This window comes from Globicephala melas, chromosome 4, assembly GCF_963455315.2.
Source record: "Globicephala melas chromosome 4, mGloMel1.2, whole genome shotgun sequence".
Lineage (NCBI taxonomy): Eukaryota > Metazoa > Chordata > Mammalia > Artiodactyla > Delphinidae > Globicephala > Globicephala melas.
The window spans coordinates 71,079,924-71,105,081 of record NC_083317.1 but is presented as its reverse complement, the minus strand read 5'-3'; the positions used below and the strand labels follow the sequence as shown (position 1 = coordinate 71,105,081).

Genomic DNA, 25,158 nt, shown 5'->3' with positions numbered 1-25,158 from the left:
GAATCATTTAAAAAGACAAAGAGGGAATAACGAAGATATAGCTCTCATTAGTTTTTATGTATCTAATAACATGGCCTCAAAATATATCAAACAAAACAACACACACACACACACACACACACACACACAGGGGAAACAAAAACTGCAGAAAACAAAAAGAAAAACGGGGACTTCCCTGGTGGTCCAGTGGGTAAGACTCCACGCTCCCAACGCAGGAGGCCCGGGTTCGATCCACGGTCGGGGAACTAGATCCTGCATGCCGCAACTAAGAAGTCCACATGCCACAACTAAAGATCCCATGTGCCACAACGAAGACCCAGCACAGCCAAAATAAATAAATAAAAAAAAGAAAAATGGAAATGGAAAAGAAAAAACAATGGTAATGGGAGATCACGAAAACCAAAAGTAAAAAAGTGATTAGAAGAGCTGAATAATATATAATTAATAAGGTTGTTCTATAACATCTAGAAAACTATACCCTGAAGGACACTTTTTTAAAGCACCATAGAACAGTCACGAAAATTGGCCTTGTACTAAGGCACACGCATAAGAAAAGTCAATAGATCCTCAAAAGTAGAAGTAGTACAGACATATTCTCCAGCCAGAAAGCAATAAAACAGCGAGCAAATAACAAAAGTAGGTAGAAAAAAAAAAAAACACCCTTGGAAAATCTAAAACTCTCAAAGGACTCCTTAGGAGGTTAGGAGGCAAAAATAAATTCATGGTCTTGGAGGGAGGTGGGTGAAGAGGAATGGCAATATGACTATTACTGCTTTCTTCTCAAAACTATCCAAATGAGAGAGCTCACCGGGAGACTGTCTGAGAACCCTTAAGAAATTATGGGATTCTGCTGTTTTCTAGTAAAAAATCAATCATCTCTCAGTCCTACAAACCAGCAGGGTTCTGTGAGTTTCACTGGCAAAGGATATGGCCCCACAAACTTTGAGAGATAGTTTGCCAAGTTCCTATTTACTCACTACTATTGATGACTTCCTTTAATAATCTTCTCTCCTCCTAATCAAGTGTAGTTTACACTTCAAGTGAGCCTGATCCAGAGGAACTAAAAACATGTAAGCATGCTGCAGTTCTTTCCTGAAAAATGCAGATTTACATCTACAGCAGCATTGTTCAATTGAACTTTCTGTGATGCTGGAAATGTTCTGTATCTGTGCTGTCCAATATGGCAGCCACTAGCCACTGTGGCCATTAACCACTTGAAGTCTGTGCAGTGTGACTAAAGAACTGAAATTTTAAAATTTTATTTAATTTTAATTAATTGAGACTTAAATTACCACAGGTGGCTAAGTGGCTATCATGTTGGACAGAGCTGGTCTATAAATACCAAGGCAGGTTGTTTAAGGAGGAAAGATTACAAAACAAAATAAAAAACAGGAAAAAAATTCCATTTATGGAAGAAGTGATAAAGCAAGTATAAAAAAGCAGAAACAGCTGTGGGGAGGGTAGATACTGAGAAAAGCTTCAGCTTATGGTTCCTGCTATCAGCTGATACACCTCCGGCTTCTGGGTTCTGACAATAGCATTTTCCCCAAAAGCTTCAAGAGTATGTTTGTGGGGGGAGGGGTGGGGGGGCAGCAGGGGGCGGGGGGAGGAAGAATTGTACTAATAATTGGAGTAGCAGTTTGGATTGCTCAAAAATCATGTGATCCTCGTGCTTTGCTACCAGTGCTGCCAGAGCATGGTCAAAGGAAAAAGGGAACAAAAGGGAAGAAAATGAAAATTACGTGAAAAAGTGAAAAATGAATAAACAGAAAGGGAAAAACAGAGGCCCTTTCAATAGCAACAGAACCAATGACACCTGTCCAACCATAAGAAGCATGACCAAATTTTACCATTTTCATTCCTTGAGCAAATAAATATTCAGTGAACACCAACCATATGTCAGGCACTGTGCTAGGCACCGGGCTTATGGTGGTTAAAGAGGGAGAGTCCCTACCTCTCCGGATATTCAGAATGCAGTGGGGGAAAGGGGCACATACATTTAAAAAATGCTATAGAGTGAGAAGTGCTGTAATAAGAGAGATAGAAAAGGGCAGGTCAATGATGACTTCTAAAGGAGCATTATTTAAAGGACGACTAAGAGCTCTCCAGGCAAAGAAGGAGGCAATGCAGGGAATTTAGAGGAGCAAGTATCAGAATGGTGAGGAAGGAGATGTGAGTGAGTGAATGCCATGGTTTTGTAACTGGAAACTTCACACTGAATACCACAGAAGTTTTGACTTTCTATTTTCAATGAGAAATCACTGAACATTTCTGAGCAAAATACTAGAGTAACTTTGTTTCTGAAAAATTAAGCTGGTAGCAATGTGGAAGCTGCTTGGAATAGGGGGACTGGGCTCAGATTGGGAGCTTAGTCAGGAGGCTACTGAGAGAATCCACAATGAGAAATAATAAAGGCTTTAGTGAATAATTTTGTTCATAGCTGCCCAGAATTCATGTCCCTTTCTTTTGGTAACAGAATAATGATTCTTCGCAGGGGAATCACCCCTCTGGCACTTAATCTGGTCCATGAAGTCCCAAGAAAATATCACCCTACCCTAGGATCCAGGGTTGGGCATATAACTTAGGCCTGACTGAGCAACATATTCCATACCCTGATTACAAGAACAGGAACATAAGTCAGTCCAAAAAGAGTCAGCCCCAGAATTTTCACTTTTGCTATACCTATGGGGATTGATTTTGTCTTCTTTTTGGTTGGATTGCTAAACTTGAAGTCGCCAAGGGTTATCCTGTAGAAAAATCTGCGACTTCCCTGGTGGTGCAGTGGTTAAGAGTCCGCCTGCCAATGCAGGGGACACGGGTTCAATCCCTGGCCCAGGAAGATCCCACAGGCCGCAGAGCAACTAAGTCCATGCGCCACAATTACTGAGCCTGTGCTCTAGAGCCCACGAGCCACAACTACTGAAGCCCGCGTGCCTAGAGCCCGTGGTCTGCAACAAGAGAAGCCACCGCAATGAGAAGTCTGCATGTTGCAACAAAGAGTAGCCCTCACTCGCTGCAACTAGAGAAAGCCCATGCGTAGCAACAAGACCCAACGCAGCCAAAAATAAATAAATAAAATAAAATAAATCAATTTTTTAAAAAAGATAAAAAAAAGAAAAATCTGCCTGAGAATGAAGCCAACACATCGAGAAAAAGAGCACACAGACAGGGACAAACTTTCTTTTTTTTTTTAACATCTTTATTGGAGTATAATTGCTTTACAATGGTGTGTTAGTTTCTGCTTTATAACAAAGTGAATCAGTTATACATATACTTATATCCCCATATCTGTTCTCTCTTGCATCTCCCTCCCTCCCACCCCTCTAGGGGGGTCACAAAGCACCAAGCTGATCTCTCTGTGCTATGCAGCTGCTTCCCACTAGTTATTGGTTTTACATTTGGTGGTGTATATATGTCCATGCCACTCTCTCACTCTGAGGGACAAACTTTTGTTTAAGCACCTACATTTGGCCATTCCTGAAGCAATACCACTCCCTGGATTTTTCGGTAATATAAGCCAATATATTTGGAAATGGAGGAAAAAAAAAAAGGCTTCAAGAGAAAAATCAGAAAGAGAACTCATGGACCTGTGACTGCCTGGGTATGGGAAACGAAGAAGAGGGAAGTATCAAATTTCACTGAGGTTTCTGACTTGGTTGACTGAATGTAAAACACTATTAACTGAGATAGAGAACAGAGGAGGAAAAGGTTTTGGTCAATAGAATGAGCTCAGTTTGGAGACACAAAAAAGTACCTTAATCCTTGAATTCTGACTCTATCTGACTCACTGTACCACGAAAACTGTGGAAGTAGCCGGGTTCCAAGCTCAGAAGTAGATTGCATAGCCCAAGGCAGCTGAGGGTGACAGCAATGCAAGAAGAATCATTCCTTTAATTGTTTAGTAGTTTCACCAGACAAACTCCAAATAATTGGCATTTAGGAAACCCTAGGAAAAGTGAAGTATCATCCCTAAGCATTACAGCATTTTGCTAGTGGTGACTAGCTACATGGAAAACAATAGGGGTATCTATGACATTCCACTCCAAGGATGAAGTTAAAAGCTAGGCCAACACCCCAGTCCCCAGTGTGTTCAACTCGGATAGAGGAGCCACAGAAGGAGGAAGAGCGAGCAATGATACCATTGAAAACAGCAACTGGAAGAGAACCCACTAACCTTATTTTAAGAAAACTGGGGAGGAGATGGAAGTAGACATTTTTTGCATTCACTACATATCAGGCACTCTGTGAGGAGCTTTATGCACATTACGTTATTGAATCCTCGCAACTTACCAGTCAGGAAGGCATCATTCTTCCCACTCAAACAGGATAAGCCAAGTTAAGCCGTAGAGCTAGAATTCAAATGCAGATCTACCTGGATATAAAGCTTATGCACATTTTACTACATCAACTGCTTTCAGGAAATAACTGAGCAGTTTTATCCTTCATTATATATTAAAAAAAAAAATGATGCCATCTCATCAAGATGTCCTCTGAATTGGGTGTTTTACCGGCCATAGAAGGGTTAGGTTTGCAGTGACCCAGCCACAGTGCCTCAATTCTCAGGCACAAGGCATGTATTTTATTTACCATTTGACTATCTGGAACTAAGGAGGCCATCAGTGCCATGAAGTCCCATTAAATAAAACATTCTGAGTTAACTAGCCACCCACAGAGAGTTGGCTATGGCAACAGTATGAGTGATTTTGTGGGGATAATCCCACTACTGAAATTAAGTTTTGACTAAAGTTCCTTGATTAAGAGGCAAGCATGGAAAGAATAACAGAAAAAGATACCTGCAAAGGAGCGGTCCTAATAGCCTTAAAATGACAGGCAAAGAATGCTATAAAATTCATTACCTTATACATTTCTTCGTCCCAGTATATTAGCATAGTGAAAGGTAGTATAGTGTAGGTATTAAAAGTAGAGCCAGGGCTGCCCTGGTGGCGCAGTGGTTGAGAGTCCGCCTGGCGATGCAGGGGGCACGGGTTCGTGCCCCGGTTCGGGAGGATCCCACATGCCTCGGAGCAGCTGGGCCCGTGAGCCATGGCCGCTGAGCCTGCGCGTCCGGAGCCTGTGCTCCGCGACGGGAGAGGCCACAGCTGTGAGAAGCCCAAGTACCGCAAAAAAAAAAAAAAAAAAAAAAAAAAAAAAAGTAGAGCCAGATTGCCTGGGTTTGAATCCCAGTTCCACCAAGGATTTACTGTATGACCTTGGCAAGTTATTTATCCTGTCTATGTCTCAGCTCCCTCACCTGTCAAATGGTGATAATATATTGAATAGTACCTATCTCACCCAGTTGTTATGGGGATTAAATAATACTTGTAAGGCTCTTAAGCAATGCCTGGCATGTAGTAAATAGGTGTTTGTTAAATATATTAAATAAATAAAAAACTCAGCAAGATGGGGAGGAAATTTGAATTTCCGACCCAGCCTCTCCCACATGAACTGGTAGAGGAAAATAAAAACAATCCTAAAATTTGTTTAGAATGTATATAGGACCTTTTACATGAAGCATTTCACAGACATCTGGAGGAAGAATAAGTAGCCAAATATACATAAGCAGAAACTGAAACATGGAAAAGGGAAGTAAGATGTTCAGTTTCACTGAACACATCATTCACAAGTCTCGGGCAGGAACGCCAAGGTCCTGTCGGCCCAGGTTTTGTACAGCAGGCCACAGGCTAACTGTGCACATAAAAGAGGAGTCTCACCCTTTAAAACAGCCAGGTCTTCACCCAGGTACAACATCTCATTAATTTTCCCCTGTTGATATTTTCTCAGAGGTAAATATTCCACTTCCAGTCTTTGGATCCCAGCTGCTCCTGAGACTCTAATTATACCTGAATATTTTTAAAAGTCAAGAAAGACTTCCTTAAATGTAAGGCCAGACACTATAAAACTCTTAGAGGAAAACAAAGGCAGAACACTCTATGACATAAATCACAGCAAGATCCTTTTTGACCCACCTCCTAGAGAAGTGGAAATAAAAACAAAAATAAACAAATGGGACCTAATGAAACTTAAAAGCTTTTGCACAGCAAATGAAACCATAAACAAGACCAAAAGACAACACTCACAATGGGAGAAAATATTTTCCAACAAAGCAACTGACAAAGGATTAATCTCCAAAGTATACAAGCAGCTCATGCAGCTCAATATCAAAAAAACAAACAACCCAATCCAAAAATGGGCAGAAGACCTAAACAGACATTTCTCCAAAGAAGATATAGATTGCCAACAAACATATGAAAGGATTCTCAACATTACTAATCACTAGAGGAATGCAAGTCAAAACTACAATGAGGTATCACCTCACACCAGTCAGAATGGCCATCATCAAAAATCTACAAACAATAAATGCTGGAGAGGGTGTGGAGAAAAGGGAACCCTCTCTCACTGTTGGTGGGAAAGTAAATTGATACAGCCACTATGGAGAACAGTATGGAGGTTCCTTAAAAAACTAAAAATAGAACCACCATATGACCCAGCAATCCCACTACTGGGCATATAACCTGAGAAAACCATAATTCAAAAAGAGTCATGTACCAAAATGTTCACTGCAGCTCTATTTACAATAGCCAGGACATGGAAGCAACCTAAGTGTCCATTGACAGATGAATGGATAAAGAAGATGTGTCACATATATACAATGGAATATTACTCAGCCATAAAAAGAAATGAAATTGAGTTATTTGTAGTGAGGTGGATGGACCCAGAGTCTGTCATACAGAATAAAGGAAGTCAGAAAGAAAAAAACAAATGCCATATGCTAACACATATATATGGAATCTAAAAAAAAAAAAATGGTTCTGACGAACCTAGGGGCAGGACAGGAATAAAGATGCAGACGTAGAGAGTGGACTTGAGGACACGGGGAAGGGGAAGGAGAAGGGTAAGCTGGGACGAAGTGAGAGAGAGGCATGGACATATACACACTACCAAATGTAAAATAGATAGCTAGTGGGAAGCAGCCACAGAGTACAGGGAGATCAGTATAGCACAGGGAGATCAGCTCCGTGCTTTGCGACCCACTAGAGGAGTGGGATAGGGCGGGTGGGAGGGAGATGCAAGAGGGAGGGGATATGGGGATATATGTATATGTATAGCTTATTCACTTTGTTATACAGCAGAAACTAACACAACAATGTAAAGCAATTATAATTCAACAAAGATGTTAAAAAAAAGACTTCCTTAACCCACATTCCTGCTCTATGATGTACATTCCAGATTCTTAAGAGGTTAAGACCAGAGTTATTAACGAAGCAACCCCTACATAGGGGTAGTACCTCTCCAGAGTCCAAGCCACCATTCGGTCAAAGTAGTTTTTAAAATCTTAAATTCTCTAATTTCTAGAAGGTATGAACTTGATAACAACAGTTTCATATAAATAAATGGGAAATGGCTTAGCTGCATTCTGGGGAAGGAGTGAAGGGTTTAAGGATGGAAAGGGAACGACAGGGAGGTCCTGTTACTCTCTGACAGGGATCCAGCTTTGACAAAGGGCACGCACGCAATTTCTAGTCCCACTAGCAAGCCCCCATCCCCATTCCACTGCCATTACAACCGCCCACTTTCATCCGCAGGCCCTCCTTCACTCCTTCCTCACACTCATTCTTCCTAAGCTTCTTTCTAGGCAACTCATAATGCCTAACCTTTACTCCCAGAAATTCTTACTTCAACCTTCTTAATATTGGCCCGAATTGCTGTCACCGTAAGTTTCAGTCGGGGCACCCACCTTGTCCCCTACTGCTATCTATAGACTCTGGCCTATGAAATCTCACTACAGCACCTCTCAATATCCACCTCCTCCCCAGCAGCCTTGGATCTGAGCTTCACCCACTTCTGCCCACCCCCCAAGCCCCCGCCCTCAACATACCCTACCCCCCTCCTTCACCCTCACTAAGCCCGTTCCCTCGTCCGCCCTATCCACGCCCTGCGCGTCCCTCCTTTCAGAATTTTTTCCCAAACAAGTTGCCCACAACAGTTGCCCTCATGTCTGTCGCGCCCGGCAGGTCTCCCCGTGCTCTCCGAGCTCTCTCAAGCCTCCCGGGACTTCAACGCATCAATCCGCCCGCGACTCTCCGGCCCCTTCCCAGCCCACCTGCTCTCCTCCGGCAAGCCCTCCTCGCAGCCGCCAAGCTCCATTCCCGCGCCCTCTGCCCGCATCCGGGGCTGCGACGTCGCCTCTTCTCTTGAGAAGCGTCCCCGTCGCTTCGCCCCTCAGGGCTCCCAGAGTCCCCCGGGAACCGAGGAGGCACCCACGGCCGGTGGGCTCAGAGTGATGCACTACAGCCGGGTGACAGCAAAGGCAGTGACTGCTGCCTCAGCTGCTGTTTCTAGCCACCCCCGCTTCCGGCTCCAAGAACTACAACTCCCAGCAAGCACTTCGAAGGCCCGGCCGCTACCGGCATGCACCGCCCTATCCAATCAGAGGCTGCGCTCGCAGCGACTTCAGACCCTGGCGGCGAGCTTGCGGTAGTGCACCCGGCGGGGAGCCGGGGTCTGAAACGCCCACCAACCCTAGTCTCCGGAGTTCGTACTGGTGTGGACCTTCACACAAGTCTGTCACACTTCACCCTTGAAACCATACTCGGTCAGAGGTCTAGACTCGAAAATAACGCTGGTCTTAATCCAAGTACGATTAACCCCACTTTAGCCTACCCGGGTTTAACACCTGTTGGTGGTGTTTGGAGACCTCAAAAATTTTAATGAAGAACTCACAAACTCGCAAGAGCTCATGTCGCTTTGGGATCACAAAGGAAGGGGAGGAGGCAAAAGCTTTGGGGAAAGGTTTCCTGGAGGACTGATGTCAGAGCAGAGTCTTTTAGGATGAGTATGAGTTAGCCTGGAGAAGAAGGGAAGAGAAGGCGAAGAGAGTAACACAGACATGAGGAAGCGGGTCTGGGAACAGCTTGTTCTGAGTAGTAATCAGAGCTGGGAAGAGGTGAGAAACAGGCAGACCAGATCATGACGCCATGTGAGTTTGGATTTTATCCTAAGAACAATTAGGAGCAAATCAAGGATATGCAAATCAAGAAGTGATTTGATCAAACTTGCTTAGAAAGCTACTTTTGACAATGTGGAGAGGTAATGGGGTATGTACTATGTTGGAGGGAAGGTCAAAAGAATGGATATGGGAAGAGGTTGGAAGTCCCTATAAAGGCCAAGTGTAATGCCAATGAGTGAAGTCAGCCAGTTGTAGGAGAATGGCAGAAACTCTCTGAACTTGAACCCCCATGCCTCATCCAAAAAGGAAAGTCTCATCTTAGCTATAGTTGAATGTTGCCAAATATTCTGATTTTTTAATAAAGCTGGAATCTGCATTTTTAAGTACAATTTCCAATTTTTAAAATATTGGCAACAATTTTAAGGTAAACATTACATGGGCCAAAAAAAAAAAATTCTGTAGGCTAAATGTGGACTTTGGGTTTGCAAGTCCAGGCCTAAACTTGGGTAGTGGCTGTAGGGAACAAGGAGATTGGGATTAGAGCCATGGTAAGGCAACAGAATCAGCACTACTCTGTTAGGGAGAGATCTAGGTTAACTCCATAAAAACTAGTTACTCTGTTAAAAATAATACATGACTTTCAGAAATGTTCAAACTTGAGAAAACATTTTTTGTGAATTAAAAGTGAAAGAGCCTTTTAATTAAATTATGATTTCCAATTTCCATTTATATAAAAAATATTCTTATTCAAACTTTCTCATATTTTCCTACCAAAGTGTTATACTTTTTAAGAAAGGGGCAGTGTTAGTTATTGGGATTTCAGTAGCTTCTGTTTCTACAAATGTATGAACTTCATTTTTTGGCATACAGTATAATCCCAAATTAATGCCACATGATTTTAACATATATTTACATGAACTCAGCTGTATCAGGAAATTCTAGAATTAAAATTGTAGTAAAAGTTCTAGAAAACAGGAACTTCCTCATATGTCCAAGACTGGGTTTACACTTTTTTTTTTTCATTTTTATTTTTTTGGCCATGCTGTGTGGCTTGTGGGGATCTTAGTTTCCCGACCAGGGACTGAACCTGGGCCCTCAGCAGTGAAAGCGAGGAGTCCCAACCACTGGACCACTGGGGAATTCCCTACACTTATTTTCTTTAAAGCAGTCAGTTAATAAGCATGACAATAACCTACACTAGCCATGTGCCCACTCCCCCATCCTATCCCTCTGCTTTCCCTCACCCCAGGTAGCCATATCCTAAATCCCTTGTTTAAAATTCCACTGTTTCTCTTTTAATGTAGTTTCTTTGCATCTATCCATATTCCTAAAAATTATTATTTAAGTAATTTTTGTGTTCTAACTTTATTAAAAATGCTATTAAGCTGTATTTATTCTTTGAGGCCTTTTTTTGCTTAATATTACAGTAAGATTTATTTTTATTTATTTTTATTTATTTTTATTTATTTATTTTTGGCTGCGTTGGGTCTTCATCGCTGCGCATGGGCTTTCTCTAGTTGTGGCGAGCGGGGGCTACTCTTCATTGCAGTGCACAGGCTTCTCATTGCGGTGGCTTCTCTTGTTGCGGAGCACAGGCTCTAGGTGAGCAGGCTTCAGTAGTTGCAGAGTGTGGGCTCAACAGTTGCGGTGTGTGGGCTGTAGACTGCAGGCTCAGTAGATGTGGCACATGGGCTTATTTGCTCCGCGGCATGTGGGATCATCCCAGACCAGGGATCAAACCCATGTCCCCTGCATTGGCAGGCGGATTTTTAACCACTGCGCCACCAGGGAAGTCCCAAGATTTATTTATATTGTGTATCACTATAATTCATTGATTTTGACTGGTATATAATAGTTCATTGTGTGAATACACCAGTTTATTCATGTTGCTTTCCACTGATGAGCATTTGGGATGTTTCCAGGTTTTTGCTATTGTAAACAGCACTGCTATGAATATTCTTTTACATGTCACCTCTTGTACATAAGCAAGGGTTTCTCCTGGGTACATACCTAGAAGTGGAATTGCCAGGTCATAGGGTTATTGTCTGTTCTAGCTTTTGTTTTGAGTGATGGGTTTGTAGGTGCACAATTTTAGAAATAACTAGGGGACTTCCCTGGTGGTCCAGTGGGTAAGACTCCACACTACCAATACAGGGGGCCTGGGTTCAATCCCCGGTCGGGGAACTAGATCCTGCATGCGTGCCACAACTAAGACCCGGAGCAGCCAAAATAAATAAATAATAAATGAATAAATATTAAAAGTTATAAAAAATTAGTTATGAAACCATAACTAATTATAATCAGTTATTTAAAATAACTAACAAATGAAAATGGGTCATGCTTGGAAAATGATGACAGTATATCATGAACCAAGGATTGTGATTAACCCAATTTTGTGCATCTGGGATCCAAATGCAAAAGGTCAAAAATGCAAGAATATGTAGCATCAGGGTTCAATAGTGTCACATAAAAATAATGGCCTTACTTAGCAACTGCTTGCTGAATTAATATTTTAAAAGTCAAAAAATCTAAAGAACTTTATTGATCTTGATTAATCTGTTTGTTTTCAAGATTTACCAGGATGCAATTTTTATACAAATGGTAGTTGGTCCTAGAGTACCACTGGCAGAAAGCAAATTTCACTCAATAGTCATTTATTCAAATAACAGATTTTTAAAGCTCATGACACTTATTTGCCAAAAGTTTGGTTTTAAGAAATAATCTTCTTGAATATATTCAACAAATATCAATTATAGTCATGAATATTTTCTTTTTATTATATTCACTAAAATTATTCTTAGCAGCATTTTTTAAAATATTAAAAATTTTAAAGCTAAGGGATGTCACCCACTTGCCAAGTCAAAAGCAATTTGAGCATCAAAATGAGTTAATTCATGATATGTCTACATATCTACATTCTTTTCAAAGGTAAGCATGACCCTTACACTCTGCACCCCTTTGCTTTTCAGAAGAGAATTTTTGAACATGAAATGAGTCTGTGAATTTCTACGGAAACGTATATGTATATATAAACAAGTATGCAAATAAATAAATAAATAGAAAAAGGAAGGAAGAAAGGGGGCAGGGAGGTAAAGCTCTTTTCACAGTAGAATGCCAGCTTATGAATGTAGAGGAATGATAGTGTTAGAAAATCACTATTTTGTAGCCACCATCATAATAATTGATTCAGGCAAGAATCATCAATGGATGCTAAAGCTGTCAGTGAAATTTCTTCCAAAACAGAATATTTACACAGTCTCAAACCATCTCCCCAAAGATTACTTATTCATTATATATGGAGGGAAAAGTATCTTTACAATGAAGAGATCTGGCAGACATCACCTTAACCAAGTGACTAAAGATCACCAAAAACAAAATGACATCATGTGCCTTCTGATGTTAAGTACTGAGAATGAGCCAACATCACTTATGTAGTATCCTTGACAAAAATGAATAACTCAAATCTAATCAGAGGCTGACAATAAGACAAAACCAAATTGAAGGACAAGCTATGCACCAAGTGCCTTCAATCTTCAAAAATGTAAATATCATAAAAGACTAAGAAAGGCTGACAAACTTTTTATGATGAAAGGAGACAAAAGAGGACAAAGAAATGCAACATATGAAACTGGACTGGATCCTAGATTGGAAAAAAAATTGTTACAAAGGATATTTATTAGGATAGTTGGCAAAATTTGAATATTGACTATACGTCAGAGAATAGAATTGCATCAATGTTAAATTCCTGAATTTGATCATTTTACCTTGGTTATATAAAAGGATATACTTAGAGATATATTCTATAGAATCATGATGTATGCAACTTACTCTCAGATTGTCCAACAGCATGAGGAGCCTAGAATCCTGGCTCTTCAGAGCCTTCCTAGACTACCAATCTATCTATTGCAAGTTGAGGAAATTGAAGATATATATATATATATATATATATATATATATATTTTGTGTAATTTATTGTATTTATTTATTTTTGGTTGCGATGGATCTTCATTGCTGCATGCAGGCTTTCTCTAGTTGTGGCAAGCAGGGTCTACTTTTCATTGCGGTGCACGGGCTTCTCTTTGTGGTGGTTTCTCTTGTTGCGGAGCATGGGCTCTAGGTCAGCAGGCTGCAGTAGTTGTGGCACGTGGGCTCAGTAGTTGTGGCACACGGGCTTAGTTGCTCTGCAGCATGTGGGATCTTCCCGGACCAGGGCTCGAACCCATGTCCCCTGCATTAGCAGGTGGATTCTTAACCACTATGCCACCAGCGAAGTCTGAAGATATATTTTTTAAAAGAAACAGTCTTTACATAACTAGGGGGAAATTGTGTGATTTATGTAAATTTGTGTAGCTTTAGAAAATTCCACAATTAGTCATTCAGTGAATTGACCTAGAACCTTTGGTTGACAGGACCCCTGCCCTGCCCAGAGAAGACAAGGCCTAATAAGGAGTGGGCTAGAGGTCCAACCTCTGAGCCCAGGAAGAATTCCCCTTCAAGCTCCCCTGTCTATCCAAGCAGGTTACCTGCTAGTCAGAGAAAACTGAGGGCCAGGGACCTGGAGACTAGTAATGCCTCCAGCTATGCCTGCTATCCTGCGTGTCATGTCCTCGGCTGTAACACTGTACTGTGTAGCACAGTGTCTTGCCCAGAGTAGGGACTCAAACTCTGTTTCAATACATGAATGAATGAATCCTGAGATTAAAAGGCAGAAGACTAGAACAGCTATAAACACTTAAAACAAAAGAAAAGGGCAACATAAAAGAGAAAGAGGAAGCTGTAGCAAGGTGGCAAGAAAAGCTACCACAGCAGAAAACAGTGGCAAAGGGGGTAATGAAAAGAATTGAGCAGAAAATAGAAGAAAAACTGTACTGTACATACAAGTAGCTTAAGGGAGTTAGGTATAATAATAGTAGTCATACCTAATACATACTATAACCACATATAATACAAATTATACCTAGCTCCCTTATTATTCCACTGTAATACAAATTACATCAACATACGAATTCTAAAAATACTCTTCTGAAAAGCATAAGAGCTGATACCAAAATCAGGCACAGATATTACAAGAAAAGGAAATCACACATCAATATCACTCATGAAAAAAGAAACAATATCTTTGACAAAATATTAGCAAACCAAATCCAATAATATATAAAAAGGATAATATACCATGACCAAGTAGGTTTATCCTAGAAATGCAAGGGTGGTTCAACATTTGAAAACCAGCCAGTATAATTTACCATATTAATAAATTTAAAAAGAAAAACCATTTGGTCATCTCAGATGCAGAAAAAGCATTAGATAAAATTCAACATTCACTCATAACTAAAACTCTCAGCAAACCAGTAGAAGGGAACTTCCTCAACCTGATAAAGGGCATCAACAAAAAAATCTAACATCATACTTAATGGTGAAAGACTGAATGCTTTCCCCCTGGGGTTGGGAACTAGTCAAAGATGTCCACTTTCACTATTCCTGTTTAACATGGTACTGGAGTCCCCAGTCGGTGTAATAAGGCAAGAAAAATAATACAAGGCATACAGATTTGAAACAATTATGCTGAGTGAAACAATCCAGATACAAAAAAGAGTATATACTGTATGATTCCATTTATATAAAATTCTAAAAAATGCAAATTAATCTATAGTGACAGAAAACATCAGTGGTTGCTTACTTAGGTTGAGGTTGGGGGGAGGAATTACACAGGAGCACAGGAAAACTTTTGGGGATGATAATATTTATTATCCTGATTATGGCGGTATTTTCACAGGTATATATTTCACACCTGTATAAACTGCACACTTTAAGTATGTGTCTTTTATTGTCTGTCATTTATACCTCAATAAAGCTGAAAAAAGGGGGGGACTTAAAAGATATATCAAACTAATCAAGTTAAGGGTTAAATATATGAGTTGTGCTTACCTTTGAAGAGAATATAGATCTCTATGCACACTGTGAAAAGAGAGCTGGAACACGTTAATAGAAAAGTATGGTGTTGTTAAGGTTGCCAGATTTAGCAAATAAAAATATGACTCCAGTTAAATTTTACTTTCAGATAAACAACAAATAATTGTTTAGTATAAATACATCCTAAATATTACATGTGGGGCTTCCCTGGTGGCGCAGTGGTTGAGAGTCTGCCTGCCGATGCAGGGGACACGGGTTCGTGCCCCGGTCCAGGAAGATCCCACATGCCGCGGAGCGGCTGGGCCCGTGAGCCATGGCTGCTGAGCCTGCGCATCCGGAGCCTGTGCTCCACAGCGGGAGAGGCCACAACAGTGAGAGGCCCGCATACTGCAAAAAAAAAAAAAAAAATTACATGCGATATTCTGTGGCAAAAAAAAAAAAAAATTCCTGTTTATCTGAAACCTGGGACAAAACTTATACTAAACAATTGTTCATTGTTTATCTGAAATTCATATTTAACTGGTCCTGTATTTTATCTGGCAATCCTAGATGTTGTCTGATCTACATTGTATGAAATCAAGCCTCCAGAAAGGGCAGCTGCTTGAATTCTATGTTTATTTTGACTTAGACGAAGCTGATGAATTGAAGACAAAGGCTGTCCACTCAGTGTCCAGCACAGTACCTTATTCACAGTACACGCTCAGAAAACGTTTTTTGCTTTGCAGGCTATGTGAAGATAGGGACAGCATCCATCTTGCTCACCATTTTATCCCCAGGGCCTATTACAATGCCTGGTGCTCAATGAATATAGGATTAAATGAATAGCTGCCTCTCGTGCCCCGGAAAATTGCAGGGTTGACCTTTTAACTCCAGCCCTGTAGCTGACTGGTCAACTTCTTGGACAAGCCCCAGTTCTGATTTCTTGGCTTTTCTCCCTCTTCACTGTTGCTGTGTGTCTCAGGTTGCTCTTTTGCTTTGTATTGTTTTGTGTGTGGCTGACCTATCCTTAACTCCAGTGCCTCTTGTTTTCTTGTTTTTCCCTTTGGAATCAGGGTGCTCTTAGACTCTGAGACCCTCAGCCCTTGGAGAAATCTGAAAGTCTGAAATACAACAGCTAGGATTGTTTCATGAAACCTTGGAGCATGTTCCCTCTAGAGCTAAGGAGATTTGGTATGGGGCTTCAGTTTTGGGGAGAAGACCAGGATAAAAGGGAATTTTAATAAATTGATGTGGGAAGGATTTTGCACATTTGGGATTTTTATTATCTGTCCTATATTGCCTGAAGTATAAAATGTATCCAAACTCTAAATGCATTAATTTTCTTCCATAAAATTAAGAACTTAATCCAATGTTCCTCCCTGTAGTTTGCTCCTTCAAATAAGTAGAGATTGCAGAAGTTATTTCTAGTGAGAGGATAGTATGTAGAGAAATGTCTTGTGCTTAGAAGATTTTAGAACTGTAAGGAATCTTAGAAATAATTAAGTGTAATATATATTTAGTATAACTACTTCTTGTTTTGAAAATGATTATGAGGCCCAGACACTCTCCCAAGTTCACAAGGTGAATGACTGAAGTGAGTGAAACCACTCACTCAATAAAACCTAGGTCTCTCTTGTACTTCTCTACAATCCAGTTCCCTCGTTCTTAGCAGTTGGGAAAGGGGTGGCAGCTGCAGAGTGGAACAGTAATAAAATCAAGCACTTTGTGCTAAGAGCATGCATGATACTCTCCTTGACATGCTGAATATTGTTCATGGGTCTTTTTGAGTCCAAAACTTCCTCCACCATTTAAGTTTCTTGCATCCCTTCATAGGTGCCTCTTCAGCTGATTCACTCTTCTCATATGGTTGTATTTTTGTCTTGGGGAAAAAAATAAAGTATAGGCTATTGTGGGTTTGAGATACTTTAGGTCACTAGTTCGTTTCTATGCAAAGAGAAATTTTAGGAAGTGCAGAGGGGGAAGGTGGCAGAGATTTCTAAATGAACAGAATACCTGCCCCTAATTTTTTCTTAGATGCAAATGTCTTAGTTTAAGCTGCTATGAGGATAATATAACCTAAATGCTTCCACACAAGCGCAGTTATCTGGAGCAGAAGGAGGTCAGAAAGAGAGAATATCAGGTTTTGTTAACAGGAAAAAAAAGTTACTATGCAGGAATTCATCAAATATTAATAAGTTTTCCCATAGGGATGATTAGAAAGAAAATGAATCCCCTTATCAATTCCCAACGCAAGTGAATTAGAGAAAAATGCAGCCAAATAAGCAGAGGTACTTACCGCTCTCCCGAGGGAAGGTGATGTCTTAATAAGGTACCGTGCAAAATGTTTTGAGAGCGCCGGCTGAGAAGTGGTACAGATACGGGAAACGTTAACATTTACTTTTATTAGTATGCTGACGCAAGAAGTATCAGTGCAGCCTCTGCTTTGCGTCCGGACGTGTCGCTCCGCGTGCTGGCGATGAAGAGGGGAGCTGGGGCGCAGATTCTGCAGTCCACGCTCGCAGCCTCTGGGGCTGCGCTGCAGTGGGGTGTGAAATGTTCGTGTGTACCAAAGCTTAGGGGGCCTTTCTGGAGCAGGAGGGACTCGAAGGGCATGGAGGAACATGATCTCATTTAAGGCATGTGATTCTGAGGTGTTCAGGGTCCAGCATAATTTGGGCGGAAAGGCTAACTGCTAGAACAGCGGCCCCTCGAGAGCGGCCAGAGCAGCGGGTGCAATGTTTCCTCCGGTCCGGCAAGAGGCGCTAGGGGCGAGTCCGGGGCCTGGGGCCACTCTCGCCAGCCGCTCGTCTCTTGGTTCCTCCCCCAGCCCTCCGCCGCGGGTGGGAGAGGACGCAGCCAGCACGCGTGCGCGCTCCGTCGGTGCGGCTAGTCTGCGTGCGTGAGTGGGAGGTGGCAGGCCTCAGCCCCTGGCCTTCTTCGCTGACTGTTCCAGCGCGACGTTTCCAGCTATGAACCGGTTTGGTACCCGGTTAATGGGAGCCACCGCGACACCGCCGCCGCCGCCGAAAGCCCGCAGCAATGAAAACCTGGACAAAATTGATATGTCTTTGGGTGAGGAGCCGAGTCGCACCGAGTTGGAGTGGGAGGAGGTGTGGGTGGAACCAAGTACCGCGGTTTGTGGGGGAAGGGGCGGTTGGCCGCAGTTGTCGATAGAGTTTTCTTACGGGTGGGCGGAACCAAGTGGGGGCCGGTGGGGACGGGGGGAGCGCTTTCTGGAGTCAGGATCGAGCCCGAGGGCCTCGGGCGTCTCCTCGGCGGGGCTGTGTCTGAGGGGACGGGGGGCGCTTCGGGCCGGGAGGTTGGGAAGGCAGAGGAGTGCGGATCCTGTTTCCGCCCCCCCCGCAAAGGGTAGCCAGTGCTCGCGGGTGACCCCGGCTCTTTGTGAGGAAAACTCCGCGGGTTTCACCTCAGGCTTGTGCGCGGTGGGCGTTATCGTGGGGCGAGGGCGAGGGTCGGACGGAGCCGTCCTTTCTGAGGAAGCTCTTTGAAAGCCCGGCGGGTTCGGTTAAATCCGTGGTTCCCGAGAAGGGCTGGTTGGGCGTTTTATGCGCCCGGGCCTGCGCCTGGCGCCGCACAGAAGCGTCAAGACGCCCCGAGAGTTGGCCGTTTCTGACGGGCTCCAGACGGCCGGGCCACCGCGGGGCCGGGGCGCTTGACAGAAAGAAAAGATAGTTAGGAAGGACTTCGTGGGATGGTGGTGTATTAGGCGGTGCCTAGAAAAGCACAGTCTCCTCATCGAGTCCTTCAAGCTAGCAAATTAGAAAAAAACGAAGCGAAAACCGAAGGAGGGTTTGATGGGAAGCCAAGTAAAGCATAGGATCTAAAAGAGTGGGGTGGTTTGGTGACGATTAGGTAAAAAGCAGGGAGATTGGCGATTCAATTAAAAATTCAGACCTAACACCACTGAGGGACTAGTCTCTGTTTGGCTTGGTTGGTTTAAAAGTAATTCCGTTTTTGTCGGGATTCAGGTTTTGGTATTAAATGTGGTTAGCTCTGCCTCAGGCCTACAATTTTTCGGATATTTGAAAAGTACCCGACTAGGGGATACAGAGGTGTAACTTTTACGAGGACGATATTTTTCTTTCTTGTTGTGGTTTTTCTGCAAAGTTCGTAGTCAAAAGTCAAGACCTCTTGGTTTCTGTGTTTGTCTTAAGTTAGAACCCAAGATGTGAATTAAGCAAATCATCAGAAATCATAGGTTTGGCCTCAAGTCTTGCCTACTACTGCTAGTCAGTAGTGACCTCTAAAGAAATGAGAAATGAGAAATCTTTTGAATTAAAGCCAAGAAAAAATATAATAATGAATATTTATTGAGTGCTTACTACTTGCCAAGCACTGGACTAAGCATTTTATATGTGTTAAATTATCCCGATAATAACCCTATGAGGTACTTACTCCTAATGATAATGAGCATGCATGGAATCCTGAATCCCAGACTGTCTCAGTTCAAATCGTGCTTCAGACACTTATTAGCCATTTGATCTTGGGCAAATTGCTTCTCAGTGCCTCATCTGTAAAAAGGTGAGACATTACCTCAGAGGGTTGCTGTAAGTATTAAATAAGTCAATACGCAAATGTAAACTGCTCAGAACAGTACCTGGTACACAGTAAGCACCATATTTACATATATACACACACAGACTGTATAAGCCGTTGTTGTTATTCCCATTTTACAAAACCTGAGGCATAGAGATATTAAGTAACTTGCCCACAGTCATACAGCAAGTAAGTGATGGAGTCAGGATTTCAGTCTGGTTCTAGAGCACCAAGCTCTGGATGTAGGAAGTGTTAACCATATAGTGTCATAAGCATTACATTTCTTAAGTTTCTAAGATTTTGTATGTATTTTGTTCAGTGATTAGGATGTTCAAATGAAGAAAACTGAGGGATAATTCTCTTTGAAGATAGAAGTGAAGTGCAGCGGATAGCTAAAAGAGATTGGTCTCTCTTCTCCCTTAAGAACATACAGCATTCTGTCAGGTGCCCTTTTTTTTTTTAGGTGCTTTGTTTTGTTTTAGTGAGAATTTTACAGAGATGTGATGAAGAGAGAGGTATTTTAGGCAATTATTATGCTTTGTGAATATCCCATTTTATCCAGTGTGCATAGGTTTTAGAATCTAATTTTTTGTTTTGTTTTTAATTGTGACTCTATCAGGTTTATGTGAATATTCATATGGAATTATCTACCAAGGTTACCAATAGCTGGCCTCATTGTGGCTCAATTTCTTAATTTAAAAAAAAGAAATTTCTTTCTTTCTTTCTTTGGCTGTGCCAGGTCTTAGTTGTGGCACACGGGGTCTTCGTTGCTGTGTGCCAGATCTTTAGTTGCAGCATGCGGGGATCCTTTAGTTGCGGCATGCGGGCTCTTAGTTGCGGTGTGAGGGATCTAGTTCCCTGACCAAGGATGGAGCCCGGGTTCCCTGCCTTGGGAACACAGAGTCTTAACCGCTGGACCACCAGGGAAGTCCCTCAGTATCTTAGTTTGAAAATGGGTATTATAATAGTTATTTCATAGAATTATTGTGAGAATTGAATGAATACATGTTTTCAGAACAATCCTATTAGTACTCAGTTACTACTATTACTGTTATTGTTATCACGTGTATACCCCTAGTTTTTTATAAAAGTAGCTCATAGTGGATTTTTTTTTTTATTTCTGATGCCTACCTACCCTGTCTACTCCTTGATTAGGAGAAAGCCATTATCTTCTTTTAGATTGGAAGAATCCTCTCTGTCATGGTAGCTCCTTTTAACTTGGGGATTTAGATAATAAAATGTTTAAATAGAAAACATAATATTATGTTTGATATGCTTTTCTACTTTTAATTTTTAGTTATGTTTATACTCTATAATGCTCTGTTTTTAAATCAGCCTGGTTAGTCAAAATTATACTCTGCCTTTTTTTATTTTGTGGTTCCCCAGACCAAGTTCATTTTTGGGGGGTACTCTAATGGCTCTGAGATCTCAGACTTCTGGTGAAGAATAAGTAGCACCCTGTTAGAGGAAAGTAGTGTTTTGAAAGTGGTGTCTAACTATTCCCTTTCTGCTTACTGAGAATTTAACATGTTCATGGCTCTGATATTTGTGAAATCTTTGTATTTTGTAAAAAACTGTTCTTGAGTGTCTAACTTTGATGAACTTTTTTGTAGCTGAATGATGGATCTCAAGATAACAAACTACTTTGAAGGGATTTGAATTATTTTCTATGAATATTTAAATGTAGTTTAGAGTCTTAAAGATTAGAGATTGGTGCACCTCAACGAAGAGTAGCCCCCACTTGCAGCAACTAGAAAAAGCCCACAAGCAGCAACGAAGACCCACTGCAGACATAAATAAATAAATAAATAAATTTTTTAAAAGATTAGAGATTAGTGAGGTAGAGTAGTAATATATAAGAAAGGATCCCTGTAATCTATATTTCCTTCTTTGACTTCAGAAAAGACTAGTTATATTGATATAGTTGTTAGATTATTTGTATTTAGAGTAGTTTGGAAAAAAAAACAACTGAGGTTAGTTTTGTTAATTTTATTAAGAAGTTGTTGATGTTCAATTTATTTGGTTTACTGTATTTTCAGTCAGCAAAATTAATATTGGAGTTGGAAGTTTGGAGAAAGTGTTTGGATATTCTTAAATGAGTATTTTTTGTCTTCTAGTAATCTCCTTTAAACAGATGTAAATAGGGATCTGGAGTACATTTAGTTTTCTGATCTTGACATTGTTCTGTTGTGGTATCAGAGCAATGTGATGTTTGTGAATTACCTTGGGACAGTCTGGAAGTGTTTTGGGAAATAATAAGACTTAGAACAGTGTAGGGGGAATTCCCTGGTGGTCCAGTGGTTAGGACTCCACGCTTCCACTGCAGAGGGCACGGGATTGATCCCTGGTCATTGGGGAACTAAGATCCTACAATCCTGCGTGCCGTGCAGCACGGCCAAAAAAAGGGAGAGAGAGAGAGAGAACAGTGTAGAAAGAAAATTAAGGTAACCCTGAATTGCTTTGCTAAATGAGCAAAGAACCAACAGTATTTTCTTTTTGTACTATACCTTTATTATGGTACTTGTTTAATTTTTTGTTTACTATTTACATGACTGTTTCCATCATTAATTTTAAACTTACTGAGAATAGGGATCATATTTTACTTTTGTTTGTTTCTGTTACAGCACAGCCTACCACATATATTCACTGCACATAGTATATACTCAATAAATATTTGCTGAATTTAGGTGAACTTAGAAATTTAGTCTTTGAATGATTTATTTTTTGACTGCCAATGGTTTTATTGAAAGGTGGTCATCTTTAAAAACTGGAGACTTCTGTGATTATGGAAAGTAAGTATGAGTAATTTTTGTAAACAGGTTTTTGCTCATTTATATTTATTAGGGAAAGAAATACTATGAATAACAGAAATCTTCATTAGTTGGTAGCTCTGCTTTGGGCTATTGACTTCAACTTTTCCTACAAAACCATTGTTCATTGCTCCAAATATATTGGCTGATTTGAGCTTTTATGTTCATATCATTATTATCCACTTATCAAAGTGCTTTCAAAGTAGAAAAGAAGTTAGGGACATAGGAAATCTTATCAACTAGAAAATGAGACTGAGTAATTGAGTCATTACGTTAAAATGAAGGTAATCATCACATTTCGTCTATCACAGATGATATCATCAAATTGAATCGAAAGGAAGGAAAGAAACAGAATTTCCCAAGACTAAATAGAAGACTCCAGCAAAGTGGTGCCCGGCAATTCAGGATGAGAGTAAGATGGGGAATTCAACAGAACTCTGGTAAGTTTTGCAAGTAAGCTTTAATAAAGAGCCGTTATTTGTGGATTCATAGTATACTACCTTTGATACATACTTAAAGCGTGGAGGAAGTATATCAGTACCCTTTGTGATGTGTATTTTTCCTTCTCTCAGAGTTTTGTTTAATCTTACAATCTGGTAAAAATTCAGGTTTCCTTAAATAGGTGATAACACTATTTCTTAAAAACATTAAGTCATTTTAAAGTAACCTCAGTATATAAAGTCTTTATTATATTTAGGACTATAGATTTATAAAGGATCTTACATATCATGAAGTCTTAATCTCCTTCACAGTTAGAGTTTTGTCTGATGGATGACTATGTAACTCCAGCTTAAATATATTCAGTGAAAGAGCATACCACAACATAACTTATTCCATTATTGGAGACAGCACTGTTTACTAGAAAATTCTCTTAATTTGAATTAAATCATGCCTTCCTGTTAATTCTATAGAGTTATAGGAAACAGGTTTCTGTATGAAAACCTTTTATAAATATGTGGAGACTACTATTCTGCATAGAAAATGACCTCTAGATTATTTATCTTATCATCCAGGACCTTTAGGATTTGTTAAATCCTCCAGAGGTAACACAGAATTGAATGGTTTAGATATGGTCTCATGATCTTGGAACTCCACATATATAGTTATTTTTGGTAATCTGGAAGGTTATTTATTTATAACATTTTGTTCCAAAATAGACTTAAGGCAGTAACTGAATACTATTAATTATATGTGACTCATTAACTTTTTTAGCAGTTACATCAGCATTTAATTAATTAATTAATTAATTTAGTTTTTTGCGGTACGCGGGACTCTCACTGTTGTGGCCTCTCTTGTTGCGGAGCGCAGGCTCCGGACGCGCAGGCTCAGCGGCCATGGTTTACGGGCCTAGCCGCTCCGCGGCATGTGGGATCTTCCCGGACTGGGGCACGAACCCGTGTCCCCTGCATCAGCAGGTGGACTCTCAACCACTGCGCCACCAGGGAAGCCCACATCAGCATTTTAGAATAAACATTTGTTCAGATTTTTTAAACTCTAGATCTTTTTTACACATGTGAAAAAATGTTTGATAAACTAATTCCTAAGTTGATTTTTATCCTATATGTTAAAAACCATAGAAAATAATCTCCAATAGGTTGAACATAATTAATCCTATGTTTAACAGCTAATATACCAACATATCCTTAACATATGCCTGTAACTAAGATTAGACCCTGCAGAAGAATTTATTCTTCCCTAGTAATTCCTGGGATAGCTGAACCCAAGTAAGTAAATCTTGTAATAGGTATTTAGCTATAGAAAATTAATATTTAATTCCAGTGATTTATATTTAAAGGTTTCTTATAAATGTTGCTCAACATACCATATTTTATATATGATTTGTTTTAAAATAATTTCAGAGTTCATAGAAGCCAGAAATATATTTATTTATGCTAATCGTTTGTTAAATACCTGATAAATGCTCTGAACTGACCAGGTTGTCAGGGTATGTAAAGATGCACTCTTTTACTTCAAGGAATTTCTAGTAACAGAGATAAGGTAGAAAACATAGAGTTAAGACATATCATAAGAGAAATTCTGATTGTACTACAGGATTTTAGATAGGGATTTTGTCCTAAGAAAATTAGTGGTGATTTAATGGATAAGGTGAAATAGGATCTGATTCATGAAGGATCAGAAAAACTTTCCTTTTACAGGGGTTATAATCTGAGCCTTGAGTTAAAGGATACCCAGTGGCAGCTTAAGATTTTCTAAGATTGAAATTGCGCTTGTATGTTCTCCACTTACATGTGTCAGGGCCTAAAATAGAACAGCTGCTGCTGTCACTGAATGTTCAGAGAGGTATGGGATTTTCTTAAGCTCTAATTGGTTTGTAAAAGTTAAGATTTCCACGTTATAATGTCAGTGAGGATGTTAGCTTGAGGTAAGGGAATAAGTAGCACAGAGAGCCCTTAGCAAATAATATTTATTTATTTATTTATTTTAAAATTATTTATTTATTTATTTGGCTGCACCGGTTCTTAGTTGCGGCCCACGGGATCTTCTTTGCCGTGTGCAGGATCTTTAGTCGTGGCATGCGGGCTTGTACTTGTGGCATGCGAGATCTAGTTTCCCTGACCAGGAGTCGAATCCGGGCCCTCTGCATTGGGAGTGTAGAACTTTAACTGCTGGACCACCAGAGGAGTCCCTCAATAATTTATTTTTGACGTCTGAACAGACAAGTGAATAAAGTCTTCCTAATTCTGTACCTGAAATATAATTTAGTCATTCAATACATAGTTGTACAAACAACCTAAATGTCTTTCAGGGATGGAATACTATACAACAGCAGTTCTCAAAGTCCAGAGATCCTGGGGAATCCCCAAGACTCAAGGGGTTCACATGGTCAAAACTATTTCTATAATACTAAGACATTGTGTTTTCAGTCTTATTCTCTCATAAATGTACAGTGGACTTTCCAAAGTCTACATGACATGTGATAAATAAAACATATTG

The 25,158-nt window shown here is 40.5% G+C and overlaps 2 protein-coding genes across 5 annotated transcripts in view; one reads left to right on the top strand and one right to left on the bottom strand.

Annotated features, from left to right (window-relative positions):
- The window catches only part of RUBCN (rubicon autophagy regulator), a 66,015-nt gene extending 48,651 nt beyond the window's left edge, over window positions 1–17,364 (bottom strand). For 2 of the 4 annotated variants that reach the window (XM_060298198.1, XM_030859202.2), the window contains exon 1: window positions 8,102–8,370. In XM_060298198.1, coding sequence (XP_060154181.1) covers window positions 8,102–8,166 — 65 coding nt within the window. In that variant the 5' untranslated portion in view covers window positions 8,167–8,370. Of the gene's footprint in view, window positions 1–8,101; window positions 8,371–14,872; window positions 15,245–17,132 lie in introns of those variants that run through there. The other 2 variants (XM_060298197.1, XM_060298199.1) reach the window with 2 other exon arrangements.
- Window positions 17,365–17,670: 306 nt separating this feature from the next.
- Window positions 17,671–25,158, top strand: part of FYTTD1 (forty-two-three domain containing 1) — a 32,434-nt gene continuing 24,946 nt past the window's right edge. Inside the window, exons 1-2 of the mRNA XM_030859238.3 lie at window positions 17,671–17,908; window positions 22,515–22,643. Coding sequence (XP_030715098.1) covers window positions 17,806–17,908; window positions 22,515–22,643 — 232 coding nt within the window. The 5' untranslated portion in view covers window positions 17,671–17,805. The remainder of the gene's footprint in view (window positions 17,909–22,514; window positions 22,644–25,158) is intronic.